Source organism: Bos javanicus, chromosome 18 (genome assembly GCF_032452875.1).
Source record: "Bos javanicus breed banteng chromosome 18, ARS-OSU_banteng_1.0, whole genome shotgun sequence".
Lineage (NCBI taxonomy): Eukaryota > Metazoa > Chordata > Mammalia > Artiodactyla > Bovidae > Bos > Bos javanicus.
In genome coordinates this window covers 57,721,224-57,740,617 of record NC_083885.1, presented here as the reverse complement: position 1 = coordinate 57,740,617, position 19,394 = coordinate 57,721,224, and the positions used below count along the sequence as shown (strand labels likewise).

The 19,394-nt window shown below is 50.4% G+C and overlaps 1 protein-coding gene and 1 long non-coding RNA gene across 9 annotated transcripts; one reads left to right on the top strand and one right to left on the bottom strand.

Annotated features, from left to right (window-relative positions):
• Positions 1-173: 173 nt before the first annotated feature.
• LOC133229740 (uncharacterized) lies at positions 174-9,215 on the bottom strand. 2 transcript variants are annotated; one of them, XR_009730630.1, is made up of 3 exons: positions 8,632-9,215; positions 1,471-5,301; positions 174-1,326 (listed from the first exon to the last, which is right to left on the bottom strand). It is a non-coding gene; the product is annotated as an uncharacterized LOC133229740 (long non-coding RNA). The 2 variants fall into 2 exon arrangements; XR_009730629.1 differs by having other exon boundaries at positions 174-5,301.
• On the top strand, positions 1,941-18,614 carry SIGLEC6 (sialic acid binding Ig like lectin 6). 7 transcript variants are annotated; one of them, XM_061386359.1, is made up of 11 exons: positions 1,941-2,015; positions 6,011-6,131; positions 7,712-7,800; positions 7,923-8,282; positions 8,418-8,696; positions 8,881-8,928; positions 10,020-10,277; positions 10,362-10,646; positions 12,016-12,109; positions 12,457-12,532; positions 16,169-18,614. In XM_061386359.1, exons 3-11 carry the CDS (start codon positions 7,758-7,760, stop codon positions 16,346-16,348), a joined length of 1,623 nt encoding a protein of 540 aa, XP_061242343.1. In that variant the 5' UTR covers positions 1,941-2,015; positions 6,011-6,131; positions 7,712-7,757; the 3' UTR covers positions 16,349-18,614. The 7 variants fall into 7 exon arrangements, 6 of the variants coding, with proteins under 6 accessions (XP_061242343.1, XP_061242342.1, XP_061242345.1 ...); XR_009730617.1 differs by having other exon boundaries at positions 7,923-8,696; positions 12,386-12,532; positions 16,169-16,191; XM_061386358.1 differs by having other exon boundaries at positions 7,999-8,696.
• The last annotated feature ends 780 nt before the right edge of the window (positions 18,615-19,394 follow it).

Genomic DNA, 19,394 nt, shown 5'->3' with positions numbered 1-19,394 from the left:
GTGACCAGCAACACATAGATTTGATCACATCAAAATGAAGGACAACGGAGATAAATTGAATCAAGAAATGGCAGAATGGGAGCAATTATTTCCTTCATTTAAGCTCACAAGAGCTTTTTAATTAGAATGCACCAAAATTTCCACAAATCAACAAGAAGAAAAGCAAGCCAATATAAAAATAGCAAAGAATATGAATATTTATTTCAGAAATGTGGAAATATGAATGGAAAACAAGTCCACATTGAGATGCTCAAACACACTGGTAATGGAAAAACACCACACAGAAACCAGATACTGCTCTACACATGTCAGATTGGAAAACCCAAAAGGCAGATAACAGCAAGTGTTGCAGAGATGTGAGAAAATAGGAACTTCATGCTCTATGGTGGGAGTGTAGACTGTTGAGCTATTTGGGGAACTGGCCATACTTGATATTTCAAACTGGAGATATTTTGTGAACTGACTGCATTTGCTGTGTGGTACATCACTACAGTGCACACTTACCCGTTTATCTTCTGAACATTATACACTTCACCATAAAAAAATTTTCAGCTGACATCAAGTGGAGATAGCCAGGAAAGAAAATGTGTACTGTAGGATGCCAATCACATAAACATTAAAAACAGTATTTATAAAACCATAACTTTGAAATTTAGGGGTATGTGTTTCATTGGTAAACATATTACCCTCTAAGGTTAATAGTGGGCTTTCCAGGTAGGGCTAGTGGTAAAGAACCCACCTGCCAATGCAGGAGACACAGAGAGGCGGGTTTGATCCCTGGGAGGATCCCCTGGAGGAGGGCATGGCAACCCACTCTAGTATTCTTGCCTGAAGAATTCCATGGACGCGGGAGCCTCGTGGGTACAGTCCATAGCGTTGCATAGAGTCGGACACAACTGAAGCAACTTAGCACAGCACACAAGGTTAGTAATAGGGATGAGATCAGAGTCTCTAGAGAGGTTGATCAGGAAAACGCCACAGTCCTTCTGTGTAAACCCTTTGAGTAGATTTAAGACATTTTTTTATTATTTTTTAAATTTTTGGCTGCACTGAATCTTCGTTGCTTTGCTCTGGCTTTCTCTAGTTGCCGTGAGCGGGGGCTACTCTGTTGCGGTGCGCGGCGTCTCATGGCAGTGCCTTCTCTTGTTGTGGAACACAGGCTCTGAGTGTGCAGGCTTTGGTCCTTGCAGCATGTGGGCTCAGTAGTTGTGACTCAAGGGCTTAGTTGCTCTGAGGCATATGTAATCTTTCTGGACCAGGGATCGGACCCATGTCCCCTGCACTGGCAGGTGGATCCTTATCCACTGCACCACCAGGGAAGTCCCCCTTTGAACAGATAATTCACAGACAGGGGTTACAGTTAATTTTAAAAGATGAGAAAAGTTGTTTATAATCACATCAATGCAAAGAAAAGATATAATACTGTTTCTCTACTCTTGAATTAGCAAAAGTGAAAAAAGTCAGGCATACCATGCATTCTCATGAGAGTAGGGCACTTTTGGAAAACGTCGTGTTGGCTTTAAATGGAATTGGAGGAGTCTCCACAGACTGTATCAATTAGAAATGCATTTCACTCTAAGTTTAAAAAAAAAAAAAAAAGCTGACTTTCAGGAACCTTAACCAATAGGGCTTTATTTTTCTCTCAGAACAAGATGTTAGTGGGAGGTGAGGGGGGTGGGAGCTGCAGCTGACTATAATCCAGTGGCCTGACAGAACCCAGAGGATTTTAGAGTGTAAAGAAGAAGGAAGAAAGAGAGCCTCAGGGAAAGACAAGCCCCCAGACCAGAGGGTCGGCCCCTCCCTGATCTTCTCCTTCCTCGGCAGGCCGAACCCTTCTGACTCAGCTGCTTTCCTGGCCTGAGGTCCAGATCTGATTCGTGTCTAGTCAGACCTTTCTGCATAATCCAATGATTCCCAAGCTTCAAACCCGACCCCGCGTCAGCAACACGGACAGCGCCACACCCGCTTCTGGGGACCACATGCTCTCTTGGCTGGAAAGAGCGATCCTGCTGTGGGTACGTTCTGATGTGAAGAAGTGGGACGGGCTTGGGGACTGGTAATGAACAGGATAAAAGCCTCCCTGTCTAGGTTCTAACCAGGCTCCGAGAAACCTATGTGGGGAAAATGGACCCCGAAACTCCACATCTCACTTAAGGGAAGTGGGAGTTGGTCTGCGGGGGTGAAAGTCAGGGTTTCAGGGTATAAGACAGCTGTGGCCCCAAGAGAGAAGAGCTCGGCTTTCACTTCCCCCCGACCCCCCTCCCCGGTGGCGCAAAGGAGAGAGGGGTATTTCTGCTGGAGAGAAGACTGATACAGAAGTCATACACTTCAACCCAAGAAGTGTCCCAGCTCTCTTGCCACCCCATGGTCGCCCCCACCTCTAAGCTAGGAGACTAATCAGATGGTGTCAGGTGACTCCAGATTAGCCTCTGGAGCCTAGAGATGTTGCTGCCACTGTGGCTGCAGCTGGGAGGGCAGCAGATGTGAGGAGGTGGTTTCCGGGTGGGGCTGCAGTCAGAGGCTCTGTTTCCTGCAGTGGTCCCTGGAGGGTGGTGCAGGTGTAACCTTCACTGAGGGTGGTGAAGGAGGACTCATGCTTCCCATCCTGTTCACTTCAACCCTTGGGTTTTCTGGACTGACTTTAGCCCACTCAACATCCACCTTCAGATCCCAGAGGTGTCCAGCAGACACTGTAATCCCTTTCCACCCACAGACCCCCATCAAAATCTGGAAGAAACTCTCTGGGGCCAGTCCAACCTTCTGTGGGGCCCAGGGGCCCACAGTTGCTCTCTAAGCATTAGATTTGCCAAGGTGCAGGAAAGTGAGAATACTTTCAGGTAGAGAAATATCATGTGAAAAATGACTCCCAATATGGGGCTTCCCAGGTGGCCCGGTGATAAAGAATCTGCCTGCCAATGCAGAAGACACAGGATTGATCTCTGGAGTAGGAAATGGCAACCCGCTCCAGTATTCTTGCCTGCAAAATCCCATGGACAATGGACTTTAAAGGGCTACAAAGGTCGAGAAGAGTCAGACACAACTAAGTGACTGAGCACGCGTGCACGACTCCTTATATATCTGAATGTGACAAGCAGTCAAGGATCCCCAGCAGAGGACCCTAGAGACAGGAACACAGGTGCTTTTTATCTGAAAGGTGGGGAGAAGCGTTCACGATCCCAGGGGAAGCTGAGGTGGACTCTCAGGATCTCCTTTTTGAGGTCTGAATCTTTTCCTTCTCTCCACCTTATACCAGAATATCCCAAAATCTACATCCCTTTAACCTGAAGCCCAACTGTCTTAGAGTCTAAACAGCTCAAAGTCCAGTAGGAAGATACTTCTCTCCTCCACGGGACCCAAGGCTCCCCATTCCTTATTATTCACCCATATGCTCGGGTCCCAAGAACAAGACACCAGGATACACACATTATATATAACATACATATATACAACTGATTCGCTTTGCTGTACACCTGAAACTTAACACAACATCGCAAATGAACTATACTCCAATGAAAATATTAAAAATAAATAAATTTTAAAGAAGAGATCACGACACCAGCCCTATGTTTTCAGGCGACCTTCCTAGGAGGTGATAGATGTTGCTGTTTAGTTGCTAAGTTGTGTTCGACTCTTTTGCAACCCCATGGACTGTATGTAGCCCACAGGGGTAGCTCCTCTATCCATGGGATTTTCCCAGGCAGGAATACTGGAGTGTGTTGCTGTTTCCTTCTCCAGGGGATCTTCCTGGCCCAGGGATCGAACCCATATCTCCTACAGCTCCTGCATTGCAGGCAGATTCCTTATCACTGAGCCACCTGGAAAGCCACAGGAGGCGAAAGGTCTGTGCACAGAGCCATCCGAGGAATTCAGCTCATGGCTACAAACCTACAGGTGATTTTTCTGACCTGATCATAGGCAAACGCGAAAGCTTTCCTCGGCTGGCCTCATGGGGATGTTGTCTGCGCACTGCAGTCTCTGAAAGGAGTTGCAGAGAAGGACTCAGACTGCTCTGGCCTGTCATACTCTTACATTTTTGCATTCCTAGCTCATTCTTGGTCTGTCTATCTGAAGCCTTGGGCAGAGGTCTTCAGGCACCTCTTCCGAGGCCTTCTAATGCAGGGGGGGAGGAGGAAAACTTGAAGACACTTTGCCCCACTCTGATTCAGGACTCGGTACTTTTCCATGCCTACCCCCACGCCCCAACCCAGGATCCATAGATCTGTCGCAGCTTTTTGTTCTGGGTCCCTGGTACATGAAATGACCCTCATGTCTGTGCTGGCCCATCAGACCCCTTGACAAAGATTCTCCCCTTGGCTCAACTCTAGCCAGGCTCTTCGAGTTCTTTTTTTTAACTGATTTATTTTTGGTTGTGCTGGGTCTTCATTGCTGCGTGAAGGCTTCCTCTGTTTGCAGAGAGCGGGGGTTACTCCTTGTTGCGGTGCACCGGCTTTCACGGTGGCTTCTCGTGTTGTGGAGCACAGGCGCCAAGCACACGGGCTTCAGGAGTTGCGGCTCGCTGGCTCCAGAGTCCAGGCTCAGTAGCTGTGGTGCACGGACTTTCACTGCCCTGCACCACGTGTAATCTTCTGGAACCAAGGATCAAACACATGTCCCCTGCACTGGCAGGTGGATTCTTACCCACCGCACCACCAGGGAAATCAGTGCAACCCACATCCCTTACCCTCCATATCTGATGGGCTTCCTCATCCTCCAGCCCCCAGCTGCTGTCTGGTCATCCTGTCCTGACTTCAGCAAGAAGCCTGGTGGGTCGGTTTAGCCAGAACCCCCTTTTCCCCCGATGTTTCCTTTCAGTAATTTTCCATCTGCTGACCCCTCACCCTCCTCTTTGGCAATAAATCCCCAGTCTTTCTCATCGTTGTCATAGTTGAGCCTGGTCTCTTTCCCCTGCAGCAAACCCCCATTGCGGAGGTCCCTGAACCTATGACAAAGGTCCTGAATGAAGTCCGCTTCATGGTTCCTTAAGTGTCATGAGCAGAAACAGAGACACAAATGGAAGGAACAAATGTGTGGTTGCCAAGGGGCGAAGGGCGGGTGGTAGGGTGAATTGGGAGATTGGGAGTATATATACTACACTGTGTCAGGTTCCCTGGTGGAACTGGTGGTAAAGAACCCACCTGCCAACGCAGGAGATGTAAGAGATGCAGGTTTGATCCCTGGGTCAGGAAGATCCCCTGGAAGAGGCATGGCCACCCACTCCAGTATTCTTGCCTGGAGAATCCCATGGACAGAGGAGCCTGGTGGGGTCCATGGGGTCGCAGAGAATCAGATGTGATTGAGCACCTAAACAACAACAGTGTATAAAACAAATAACTAATGAGAACATATTGTGCAGCACAGGGAACTCTACTTTCTGCTCTGTGGTGACCTAAATGGGAAGGAAATTCAAAAAGAGGGGGCATATGTAAACATATGGTTGATTCGCTTTGCTGAACAGCAGAAACAGACATAGCAGTATAAAACTATACTCCAGTTTTTTTAAAAAAATGAAAAAAAAGTGCCAAGAATAATTTTTTTCCCCTTAACAATTAGAATCACATCTTTTTCTTTAACACCCCCCCGCAACCATTCCGGAACATGGGGGAGTCACTGCTTTTCCATTTAGACTGTTGCTTATATCATCACAATAGGTGATTAAAGGCTTAATTGTTATTTTCATTTTGACTCAACTGCTTTAAGCAGCTGCCTCTGACACTAGCAGCTCAGGCTGTCTCTCCCCACTCGGCTGAGCTCCTGGCCCCAATCAGGTTCAGCATACCTTCTCGGTGTTGGTCAGGACACCTGGGTCCCTGAGGAGGGGCCCAATCGCAGCGCCTGTAGGACGTGATGCTTGGCCAGAAGCCTGGCCTGAAAAGGGAGAAGAAACCACAACAGTCCCCCACCACCACGCAGGAGACGTAAGAGATGCAGGTTCGATTCCTGGGTCAGGAAGATCCCCTGAAAGAGGGCATGGCAACCCACTCCAGTATCTTGCCTCGCCACCCTTCTGCAGATCCAGCCAGAGTTAAAGTCATCATCTCGCCCCATGATTGAAGGAGAAAATACCTTCTTATCTCCATTCCAAATGCTCCAAGAGCCTGGGCTATTGGCCCCCATCCAAGGAAATGGCACAGGTAGGAAGGAAGCGCTCCTCTGGGGCAGTGATGGAGGGGCTGTTCCTACTGCTCAGGGCAGAAGTGGGGTCTTCAAGCTTAAGTGGGAGAGGGCTAAAGGCGGTCAGTGGGATTCCACAACCCGCCCCACCCCGCATTCGCCTCACCTCTCTGCTCCCTGCTGTCTGGCTGCTGCCCCTCTCTCCCCTCCCTGGCAAAACTCTCACCTGGGTCACCAATAACCACCTGTTCTCTTCCTGACCAGGCCATCTTGGTCACCACCACCAGCTCTCCCTACACCCCACAGTTAAGCTTAATTGGGGGCGTGTGGGCATGCAGGCGTGCAGGTTCCCACTGCCCTGCCCAAGGCCCTCTGCCCCCCGCTCAGTGAGTGTGTCTATGTGTCCACCTCCTGGGGCAGCTCTGCTACCTTCTCAGCCTCCGTCTGCACATTTATCCTGCTCTTGGCGGTGGCACTTCCATCCCTCACCCCCCAGTCACTGGAGTCAGGGCTCAGAGAGTCACTCTAGAGGCCTCTCTCTCCCCGGCCCCCACGCCTCCCCTCAAATTTCACTTCCTCAAAGTGTCTTCAGTGGCGTCCCTTCTCCATCCCCCAGGCTGCTATCTCCCCGAAGGCGTGGTTCTCTTCTTCCCAATCACAGAAGCTTCCTCTTGGCCTCCAGCCTCTCCCTTCCAGCTGTTCCCTACACTGGCTTCAGCGAGATCATGTTATACCTATATGACTCTGTCCTGCTTCTACTCAAGAACCTTCCATGGCTCCCCGTTGCCCTTAAATAAAGCTCAGGTTTGTTTGTCTTCCCCTACTGTTTGAGCTAGTTGAGGGTTAGAACTGATTCAAACCTGTCTTTTTTGTTTAAGAAAAAACCCACATTTTGGCCGTGTTGGGTCTTAGCAGCGGCGCACAGGCTCTTTCGTTGTGGTACACAGGCTACTCTCTAGTTGTGGCACGCAGGCTCCAGAGCACACAGGCTTCAGTAGTTGTGGCACGTGGGCTTGGCTGCCCCACGGCATGTGGGATCTTAGTTCCCCAACCAGGGATCAAACCCACGTCCCCTGTGCTGCAAGGTGGATTCTTAACCACCGGACCACCAGGGAAGTCCCAAATCTGTCCTGTTTTGTTAGTTTGTGAATGAATGAAGTAAAGGCATGTGTTGCTTCTCTTGCCTCATCTATACCTTCTTCTGCCCCTGGTGCTCATATAGGATATCTCCAGTTCCATCCCTAACAGGCCACCTCCACAAGGATTCCCCAGACCATGACTCTTGGGGAGCTAAATAGGGGAACCCCCTTATCCAGTGCAGAAAACAGGGCAGGAGCCCAGGAGGCAGGACTCGGGGGCTCTCATCCTTCCTTGCTGCCTCACTCGGGCAAGTCCTGTGCCTCCTCCCGTCCTCAGGGGTCACCTTCCAATATGCAGAAACAACAGAATGATCTCAGCGGGGCCAACCACGGCTGACTCTCTAAGCCAGCTGACTCTCTAAGTTTCCTCTTAGGGGCTTGTGGCCTGGTATCCTCACCGCAGCTTCCTGGTTGAGCTTCCTCCGCCCGCCCCTTATCTGCAGCTTGGCCTTCTCTTTCAGAGGGATCCAGAAGGTGGATCCTGCCCCGGGGGACATCAGGGAAGGGATGCCGCTGTTGCTGCTGCTGCTGCTGCCAGTGGTATGGGGAGGTGAGTGGGCCGAGGGGCACAGGGACCCCCCCCTCACCCCCCGCCCCCGCCCCCGCCCCGACACACACTCACACACTGGGGCAGGCACTAGAGCTCCAGGCTGACTTTCTCCCTCTGCCCAGCACCCCTAGCTCAGCGCCTGGAACTGCGGCAGAATGTGACAGTGCAGGAGGGCCTGTGTGTCTTCGTACCCTGCAGATTTTCCCTGCCCTGGGTTTCCTTTGGAAAGTTCTACATGTTTTGGTTCCGGGAAAGGGCAGATACAAAACGCGATCCCCCGGTGGCCACGAACAAGCCAGAACAGAAGCTGCGTGAGGGGACCCAGGGGCGATTCTCCGTCCCCGGGGAGCCCCAGGCCGGAAACTGCAGCCTGAGCATCACGGATGTCAACGCAGGGGACAGCGGGACATACTTCTTTCAAGTCGAGACACACTTCAGTAAATACGCATATCTAAACAAGATGCTCTTTCTGAACGTGACAGGTACGGTAGGGTCGCTCAGGGAAAGAAAGGGGCACGGGAAACCAGGGCTGGGATGGGGGCGCCACGACAAGACCCCAGGGCAGGCCAACAAGATGCCAAGGGGACCCGCCCTATCCTTCTCTCTGCCCTCACCAGCCCTCACCCACCAGCCCCACGTCCACAGCCCGGGGGCCCTGGAGCCCGGCCGCCCCGGGAACCTGACCTGCTCTGTGCCCTGGGCCTGTGAGCGGGCCACGCCCCCCATCTTCTCCTGGACGTCAGCTGCCCCCAGCTCCCTGGGCCCCAGGACCCCCTTCTCGTCGGTGATCACCCTCACCCCACGGCCCCAGGACCACGGCACCAGGCTCACCTGTCAGGTGAAGTTCCCCACAAGCGGGGTGATGGTGGAGCGAACCATCCTGCTCAATGTCACCTGTGAGTGAGGGGTAAGGATGCCGGGGGGGCCTGAAGGTGTGCGGGCAGGGGAAGCTGTGGGGGGGCTTGACATCCGGGTCTTGCCCCTGAACAGGAAGGGCCGCCCACTCGGTTGTTTCCATGGCACCAGTGCCCGCCCACTCCCTGGCCACGAATGTTGATCCTGCTTATCCTTCTGTCACAGATGCTCCACAGCACGTGGCCATCAGCATCTTCCAAGGAAACAGGACAGGTAGGAAGAAACCTCTTCCCTCCAGACTGGGGATGGAACCCAGAGCTTCGTTGGACCTCAGAGGACTTTTTGCTCAGTCCTGTTAGACTCTTTGCGACCCCATGGACTGTAGCCCGCCAAGCTCCTCTGTCCATGAGATTTCCCAGGCAAGAATGGAGTAGGTTGCCATTTCCTCCTCCAGGGGATCTGCCCCACCCAGGGATCGAACCCACGACTCCTGCGTCCTGCATTGGCAGGCGGATTCTTTACCACTAGTGCCACCTGGGAAGCCCCCTCAGAGGGCTAAGTGGAATATATTTGAGGGCCCAGCTATTGAGGTCAGACACAGGGAGAGCTGCGATGGGGGAGGGGGAGCGGAATCCCAAAAGCTCAGCTCCCTGAAGTTAACCTTCAGCTCACCCACAGCTTTCTTTGGCTAAATTCAAAGGAAGCTGTCACATTCCTTTTGCATTCTCTCTGATTTTTTTTTTTGGCGGGGGACGGGGGTTCAGCAGTTGGCCACACAATGCAGCATGCAGGATCTTAGCTCCCTGACCAGGGATTGAACGCGTGTCCCCTGCAGTGGAAGTGTGGAGTCCTAACCACTGGACCACCAAGGAAATCCCTCTCTGATGTTTTACCGCCTTCTGTTTTCTCTTCTTTGTCCCATAACTACGTTTGCTCACTGTATCCTTGTCCACCAGGTCTTCCCTGGTGGCTCAGATGGTAAAGAACCTGCCCACAATATGGGAGACCCGGGTTCGATCCCTAGGTCAGGAAGGCTCCCTGGAGGAGGGCATGGCAACCCACTCCAGTATTCTTGCCTGGAGAATCCCATGGACAGAGGACCCTGGAGGGCTACAGTCCATGGGGTCACAAAGAGTCGAACATGACTGAGCATCTCAAACACACACATCCTTGTCCTGAGCCCTCTATGTCCCATCTGATGGACAGTCTGGGCAGCTCCAGGTAAACTACTGGGGCTTCTTCTGAATTCCTGTGGTTCAGACTCTGCCAGTCCTCTCCCCAGAGCTAGTGTGGACATTGCAGGAGAAGAGAGGTGCCAGCTTTGCCCAGCCCATCTCTGTCTCTGCCCTTTTCTTCCCCTGAAGCCCTCAAGATTCTGCAGAACACCTCGTCCCTTCCCGTCCAGGAGGGCCAGGCGCTGCAGCTGCTCTGTGTTGCTGACAGCAACCCCCCTGCACAGCTGAGCTGGTTCCGGGGGTCTCCCGCCCTGGAGGCCACCCCCATCTCGAGCATCGGGGTCCTGGAGCTGCCTTGTGTAGGGGCAGCAGAAGAAGGGGAGTTCACCTGCCGGGCTCAGAACCCACTGGGCTCCCAAAATATCTCCCTGAGCCTCTCCGTGGTCTGTGAGTGTGGGGTCCCCTGGGGACAGGAGGCCGGGGTTCCAGGGAGGGGAGGGGCGCCCCTGATCCCTCCCATCTCTCCCACAGCGCCCCCGCAGCTGCTGGGCCCCTCCTGCTCCCAGGAGGACGAGGGTCTGCGCTGCAGCTGCTCCTCCCGAGCCCGACCAGCCCCCTCCCTGCGCTGGTGGCTGGGCAAGGGGCTGCTGGAGGGGAACTTCAGCAATGCCTCCTTCGAGATCAGCTCCAGCTCCGCCGGGCCCTGGGCCAACGGCTCCCTGAGCCTCCGCGAGGGGCTCAGCTCTGGCCTCAGCCTCAGCTGCGAGGCCCTGAACGTCCACGGGGCCCAGAGCGGGTCTGTCCTGCTGCTGCCAGGTCAGGGGTCTGCTGAGGGTTGATGCCCAAGAAAAGAGGAGCCTGAATCCTTATATGAGTCTGCTAGGGCAGCCAGAACAAAGCACCTCCAACTGGGGGCTTAAACAGATACACCTCCCAGTTCTGGAGGCTGGAAGCCTAGGATGGAGGTGTCAGCAGGGTTGATATCATCGCAGGCTGTGAGATTTGTTCCAGGACTCTCCCCGCGACTTCTGGCAGCTTTGCTGGCAGTCTTTGGTGTTCTTGGCTCGTAGGATCATCACCCCCATCTCTGCTTTCATGTTTGTATGTGTGAGTGCTCAGTCGCTTCAGGTGTGTCCGACTCTTTGTGACCCCGTGGACTGCAGCCCACCAGGCTCCTCTGTCCATGGGATTCTCCATGGAGTGGGTTGGAGTGCCGTCCTCCAGGGAAATCTTCCTGACCCAGGGATTGAACCCACAGCACCCCCGCAGCTGCCGGACCCCCTCCTGCATTTGGGGGCAGGTTCTGCCTGCATGAGGGTCTCCTGCATTGGGGGGCAGGTCCTTTTCCATTAGCGCCACCTGGGAAGCCTCCCCATCCCCGCTTTCATGTTTACATGGCATTATTCTGCCCGCATGTGTCTGTGTCCAAATTCCCCCTTTTTAGGACATCAGTCATATTGGATTAGCCCCTGCTGATCTCGTGTTTTTTAATTAAATAGTTTATCTCTGGCTGTGCTGGGTCTTCGTTGCTATGGGAGCTTTCTCTAATTGTGGAGAGCGGGGGCTACTCTTGAGTTGTGGTGCTCGCTGACGTGGCTTCTCTTGTTGCAGAGCACAGGCTCTAGGGGCTTCAGTCGTTACAGCTCTCGGGCTCTAGAGGACAGACTCTATAGTTGTGGCGCAGGGGCTTAGCTGCTCTGAGGCATGTGAGATCTTCCTGGACCAGGGATCGAACCTGTGTCTCCCGCATTGGCTGGCGGACTCCTTCCCACTGAGCCACCAGGGGGCCCTGCTGGGCCTTCATTTTAACTTGATTACCTCAGTAAAGATCTCCTCTTCAAATAAAGTGACATTCTGAGTGACTAGGGGTGAGAGGTCTTCAACATATGAACCTGGGGGAGGGAAGCACAAGTCAACCTGAACAGCCCCAGAGGGATGGAGCTCGGAGGAGGGGCACTCCAGGGCCCCAGCTGGTGTGGCTGGTGGTGGAAGATTCTCAGGCCTGAGTCCAGGGGAAGGGGCTGGCCCCAGGGTCTGCAGGGCGATGGAAACGTCCAGTGGCTGAGTCTTGGGTGGGAAGTCAAGGGGGAGGCGGGTACACTGACAGAACACAGAGAAGGGTGGCCTGTTGGGAAGATGCCATGTATTGGGGTTGGAGTTTAAACAAGATTCAAATTGTCTACAGGTAAACCACAGCCCTGGGCTGGCAAGGTCCTGGGAGCTGTTGGGGGAGCTGGCATCACGGTCCTGCTTTCTCTCTGCCTGTATCTCATCTTCAGGTGAGAGGGGGCGCCAAAGTGGAGGGAGAAGCCCAGGGTGGGAAGGGCTCAGGGTCATGGAATCTCAGAAAACCTGAGCTGGAGGGCCGGGGACTGGCTGGAAAGCCCCGAGACAGAGAAAGAAGGCTGAGTGATAGTGTGAATCAGCCCGTAAGCACCTGGACCAAGACTGGGGCTTTCTTCCCCAGCCCCAGTCCAGCTCTTGGGTTGTCCAGGTGGGAGCACCTGGACACTGGATTCACTGCCACCTCCTCCCTCATTCTGTGCTCTTCATAGGGAGGAAGGGATGGTCTGCCTACCCCATGCCCCAAATTAGCAGGCTGAAACACCCGGGGCTGTTCCCTTAGAGTGAAGACGCACAGAAAGACCCAACCAGTGCAGAGCATGGATGATACGAACCAGGCCGGGGGCTCAGGCTCCAGGGTGAGTAATGGGGCAGGCGGTCCCATTCGGTTTATCCCTTGTGGGTGGTATCCCTGGTCCGAGCCCTTGGCATTTCCCTATTAACATCCAGCACTCCCTGGAATTCCACATGGGGTTGTTTAAAACTACTGATTCAACTACTCTAGCACTGCTGCTTCTGATGAAGTATGTAGATACTTTGCTTGGTTGGGGGGTATTTTGCTTGGTATGTCAGATTATCATATTCTCCTAGGGCTTTAGCCTTTTCTTCTCACGTTGATATGGGGAGGAGAATTGGCCCAAACCTAGCCTGTGTCAGACTAACTGAGGACTAGGAAGTAGGTAGAGAGCCTGGGGCACCCCAGCGCCACAGGTCATCTCTCCTGATGGGTATCTTTCAAATCTACCACCCTGTTATTTACTTTCAACTTTAATGAGACATTGTCGTTGTGTAGTAATGAACTCGTGTCTGACTCTTTTGCGACCCCATGGACCATAGCTCGCCAGGCTCCTCTGTCCATGGGATTCTCCAGGCAAGAATACTGGAGTGGGTTGCCACTTCCCTCTCCAGAGGATCTTCCCCACCCAGGGATCGAACCCATGTCTCCTGTAATGGCAGGCAGATTCTTTACCATTGAGTCACCAGGGAAGCCCATATAGAGGTATTTACACAGTTTAAGTACGAAGTTAAACAAACTTTGACAAACGCATACATCTTGTAACCATGTCCCCAATCAAGATAGGAAACAGCTCCATCAGGGCCCCAAATTCTTTTATTCCCCTTCTCATTCAGCCCCCACCCCTTTCCAGCAATCACTGATTTCTATTATTATTAATTAATTTTGTCCATTCTCGAGTGTCATATAAATGGAATCACGCAATGCTCACTCTCTCTATATGGCCTCTAGTGTTTTTAAAAGATGTAAAATCCTAAGTGTGGATGCCCCCAATAATGAAGCATTGTCTCTCAAAATAAATCAACGAACTCAGACAGAGTTGCAAGGAGAAATAGGCACATCCACAGTTAGGGTTGATTATCTCAAAACTCCTCTCTCAGGAACTGGCAGAACAAGAAGACAGAAAATCAGGTTTTAAATTTAGTTTACATATTTCCCCCTGCAGTTTCTTCTTGGTTAATCTTGGGTAATGGAATCCTTAGTGTGTGTTCAATCCCCATCTTGTCAGAAATCATGAGATATCTTTTCTGTAATTTTACTTTCAAATTTTCAGGCACCTTCTTTTTATCTTTTTTTAGTGAGTGTCTCATCGAGTCAGTATAGCATCATGGTTCAAAACATGTACTCTGGAGCTGGACTGCTTGCATTCAGATCCTATCTTATTTACAAGCTGTGTGACCTTGGACAAATGATGTCCTCTTTCTGACCTCTATTTTCTGTGACATGGGAATATTATTAATATTGGGACTTCCTTGGTGGTCCAGTGGTTAAAACTTATTGTAACAAGGCAAGAATACTGGAGTGGGTAGCCATTCCCTTCTCCAAGGGATCTTCCTGACCCAAGAATCAAACCCAGGTCTCCCTCACTGCCTGCAGATTCTATACCATCTGAGCCACCAGGGAAGATCAGAGTAGTTATAAGGCATGATTAGAAGAGTCTCTGGTATGTATGAAGCAAGTTCTCCTGATAACCAGTTAGAACCTGTCCCTCCTCTGCTAAGTAGCTTCAGTTGTGTTCGACTCTGTGCAACCCCATAGACAGCAGCCCACCAGGCTCCCCGTCCCTGGGATTCTCCAGGCAAAAAACACTGGAGTGGGTTGCCATTTCCTTCTCCAATGCATGGAAGTGAAAAGTGAAAGGGAAGTCGCTCAGTCGTGTCCAACTCTTTGTGACCCCATGGACTGCAGCCCACCAGGCTCCAATGTCCATGGGATTTTCCAGGCAACAGTACTGGAGTGAGGTTGTTGCTGTTGTTATTACTTTATTCCCTGTTGTCTTCCCAATGCCTAGAGGAATGCCTAGCTCGTAACTCACAGTAGGTGCACAATATTCCTAGAATAAATCATTGATTAACTATGTCGCTGAATTCCATTTGCTAATAAAAGTCGCTGTCTCTCTTTTGATTGATGGGGTTCATCTGTATTCAAATACTTTAGTCACAGTTATTAACAGACACATTTTTTTCCTTTCTGTGTTTTGGCTGTAGTAGATTTAAGCTATTAACTTACTTACTTTCACCTTGCTTTTCCTTAATATGGGCAGCCTTCCCCTATCTTCTAAAATAGCCATTTTCAGGGGAATTCCCTGGTGGCCCAGTGGTTAGAATTTGGCACTTTCACTGCAGGGGGGCCTGGGTTTGACCCCTGGTCAGCGGAACTCAGATCCTGCAAGCCGGGTGGCGTGCCAAAAAAATAAAGTAAAATAACCATTTTCTCGGACTTCCCAGGTGGCTTAGCTGGTAAAGAATCCACCTGCAATGTTGGAGACCCTGGCTTGATCCCCGGGTTGGGAAGATCCCTTGGAGAAGGAAACTGCTACCCACTCCGGCATTCTGGCCTGGAGAATTCCATGGATTATAGTCCATGGGGTCGCAAAGAGTTGGACACAACTGAGCGACTTTTACTTTCCCAGGTGGCTCAGTGGTAAAGAATCTGCCTGCCAGTGCAGGAGATGCAAGTTCAATCCCTGGGTCAGGAAGATCCCCTGGAGGAGGAAAGGGCAATCCACTCCGCTATTCTTGCCTGGAAAATCCCATGGACAGAGGAGCCTGGCAGGCTACAGTTCATAGGGTCACAAAAGAGTCATGACTTAGTGACTAAACAACCGCAGCAACCATTTTCTCCTAATCTGAGAATGATTTGTCTGCCTCTCCTCGCCGCTGTTCGAGGGTTTCTAGTTCATGCTCCTATAGCCTGAGGGTGTTGCAGGCAGGGAGCAGATATGAGTGAGGGTATCTGGTTACCATTTTTATTGCAGGATCTGATCTCTACTGTCTTCTAGAACCTGCCCACCCCCGCCCTTGCTTTATATTTCAAAATATCTCCTATCAAATTTAGAACTTGAGATGTATTTGTCTATTAACTGCCTCTCCTAGAAAACCATAAGCAGGATTTCCCTGATCTCCCTGCGGCCCAATGCTTGAGACTCCAAGCTTCCATGGCAGGGGGCATCCATTTGATCCTTGGTCAGGGAACTAAGATTCCGCAAGCTGTGTGGTATGGCTAAAACAAACAAAACCACCCCCTCAAAAGGAAAAAAAACATATAATATAAAACCACACACTGCATAATATGAGCGACTATGCCTGCTTTTCCATCACTCCACACACAGCACCTCCTACACACACAGCCTGAACAAAGGACAGCGCCCTAGTTGGAAAGAACTGGTTTCCAGTCCTGGCTCAGGGGTGCGTCTGTAGATGTGTGTCTTCAGGAAAACAATGTGTATAATCTCTCTTAGCCTTAGTTTTACTATTTCTAAGACACATATGATAATAGTATTCTCTCCTAGCATTTTTCAACAATATGTGATTCATGTAAACACTCACGAAGGGTCGATCAATCTGAATTAACTATGAACAAATGAATGGACAAATGATAAAAGTTCCATCAGTTCCAATTCCATTCCATCGTCTTTGACTCCATAGTTCTCCCAGACCCTGTTGCCTGGATCTGAATCCTTTCTCCTCCTTCCTCTCAGGAACGCCAGCCCCAGTTCTGGACGGACACCCCTGCAGACCACCCCGCCCCCGCTGGGGCTGGCCCCATCTCAAGAAATGAACAAGAGCTTCACTATGCTTTCCTCCGATTTCACAAGCCGAAGCCTCAGAAACAGGAAAGCACTCACACTGAGTACTCAGAGATCAAGATACGCAAGTGAGGAATTCTTTTCTCGTGGTCTGGAGCCTGGAAGTCTGAGATCAAGGTGTCGGCAGGCTTGGTTCCCTCCGAGCCCTCTCTCCTTGGCTTGGAGACAGTTGTCTTCCCCCCATGTCCTCATACGGCCTCCCCTCTGTGTGTTTCTGTGTCCTAATTCATTCTTCTTATAAGGACACGAGTTTTCAGCCTGTAACACTCAGTCTCCAATCATTTAAAAACAAATGGCCTTCTTGGCGATGGTCAGAATCCCCTGGTATGGGTGGAAGACCATAGGACTTGTGACCAAAAGTTGTTGTTGTTCAGCTGCTAAAATCATGTCCAACTCTTTGCAATCTCATGAACTGCAGCACACCAGGCTTCCCTGGCTATCTTCCCTAACTATCTTCTTGAGCTTGCTCAAACTCATGTCCATTGAGTCGTTGATGCCATCTAACCATCTCATTCTCTGTCACTCCCTTCTCCTCCTGCCCTCAATCTCTCCCGGCATCAGGATCTTTTCCATTGAGTCAGCTCTTCGCATCAGGTGGCCAAAGTATTGGAGCTTCAGCTTCAGCATCAGTCTTTCCAATGAATATTCAGGGTTGATTTCCTTTAGGATGGACTGATTTGATCTCCTTGCTGTCCAAGGGACTCTCAAGAGTCTTCTCCAGCACCACAGTTCAAAAGCATTCATTCTTCGGTGCTCTGCCTTCTTTATGGTCCAATTATCACATCCGTACATGACTGCTGGGGAAACCACAGCTTTGGCTGGATGGACCTTTGTCCAGTCTGCTGCCTAGGAGTGGAGGGCTGTGACCAAAAGAACTGAGTTCACATTCATTTATGTCACTCATCGAATGAGTCACTTTCTCTCTCTCTGCCTCGCTTTACTGTTCTGTGAGCAGGGACACCATTCCTGTGTAGCTAGACTGTTGTGAAAGAGCAGTGAAAGTATACACAGAAAACAGGTAATGAAGATCCTGACGCAAAGCTTTTTGTGGATTCTGAACACATAAATTTTTTGCTGACAACTTCTCCTAAGGCTTGGAGGGGCCAGTCAGTCCCAGAGTCACAGAACTGGAAATCAGGCAATGGTGGCTGCTCTTACAACTTCTATTAAGCAATATATTGTAGATTCTCTCCAGTGCAATAAATGCAAGAAGCAGAAATAAGAGCTATCCAATTCATAAAAGAAGTAAAACAGTCCTTATTCACAGATGATGTAATAATTGTGTGCCTAGAAATTCTAAAGTTATCCACAAAGAAACTGCTAAGACCAAGCATAGTTTGTTTTTGTTTAGTTGCTAAGTTGTGTCTGACTCGTTTGTGTCCTGATGGACTGTAGCCCACCAGGCTCCTCTGTCCATGGGATTTCCCAGGCAAGAATACTGGAGTGGGTTGCCATTTCCTTCTCCAGCGGATCTTACCAACCTAGGAATCAAACCTGCATCTCCTGCATTGGCAGGCAGATTCTTTGCCACTGAGCCACCTGGGAAGCCCGGATAGAGTTCAGCCAGGTGTTAAGGTACTTATTCAAATTGCAAAGTTCGTTTGTAATTCTATGTATTGGCCAAAGGCAATTAGAAATTGAATATTTTTTTAAAGATGCAGTTTACAGTTACATGAAATGTGAAATGAATTGAAATGTATGTAAGTCCTGTATATTGAGCACATTAAAATATTGCTTAAAGAAATGAAAGAAGACCTAAATAAATGGAGCTATGTACCATGTTCATGGATTGGAAGACTCATCATTGTTAGGAGATCAGATGGATAAATTGAGTGCAATCTCAAATTCTGAGTGAGAGCTTTGGTAGAACTTGATGAGCTGGATTCTAAAATGTACATGGAATATATTGCATCGTAGGTCATTAGAGCTGGGAAGGAGCTTAACACAAGTTTACACAATCCGCTCATTCATAGGTGCCCTCAGTATTACAAAGTCCCAGCCCCTCTAGAAAGGGGACCACAGATACTTCAAGTATTGAAGAGGAATGCTTTAGCGTGTTCTTCATACCCAGCATTCTTTCCTGAGGATTGAATTCTATTTTCACTCTTCGCACTGTAGTTAAGAAGAGCAGTTCATGGAAAGGAGTACGGTTGGCTTGGGGAGAAGGGAATAGAGAAGGATCTTGGAAAATGGCAGAGGGGATAAAAAGACTGTATCTAAGGAAAGGATTGTGCATTTTAAACTCAAGACAAAGCAATGTGTTTCAGAAAAATAAAGAAAGCAAACAATGGGAATGTCCAGGATGTTATGGAAACCAACAATAAACCTATTTAATGAGCCTCCTCTCCAGTGCCTGTCCTTCTTTCCCACCACTTCCTCCACACCCACCAGCTACACAAGAGGAACACTCTTCCCTGTGTTCAGGAGCAAGACTCTCGCCCAGCAGATCCTGATGGTTCCCAGTGGTGGGTGGTTCCCAGCCTGGCAGTCCTAATTCTATGTGTCCTGAGCACCAGAGCCCCCCAGCAGAGGGGTTTGCATGAGCAAAGCCCAAGAGGCAGGGCAGAGCCTGTCATGTACTGGAACAGTGAGAGGAAGTAACTCTGGGGAAAGGGGGAAGGGCTATGTGGCAACCAGTCACGGAAGCATGGGGTCACTGTGGTAACCCTACAACCCCAACCCACAAAAACAATCAGAGCCACCTCCAAGGCCTCACCATATTCTAGACACTCTGCTGGGTTAAGCGCAGTATCCCACTTACTTCCCGTGACCTCCCACTCTGAGGCTCCTGGTCACACCTCTCCTGCCAACTCCTAGGTTTCTAGGTTCCTGATGCCCCGCCCAGCTCCCTGCTGGCGGGTGAGGAGAAAGGCTTGGTGTGTCAAGTTCACCTTGCTCTCTCCTCTCAGGAGCATGCAGAGTACCTCTCTGTGCTTTTCGAGGAATGCAGGACAGGACAAATGAAGGTAATCTGTCTCCCCATATTTACAGGAAACATTACTAGAACTTATGGATTCAGAAAGTTTGAAACGAGATGTCAGAAGATACATGGTGCAAGTACTAAGCATGAGAAGCTGATGTTGTTATCCCAACATAAAATGGAGAAGGCTTTTTGCTG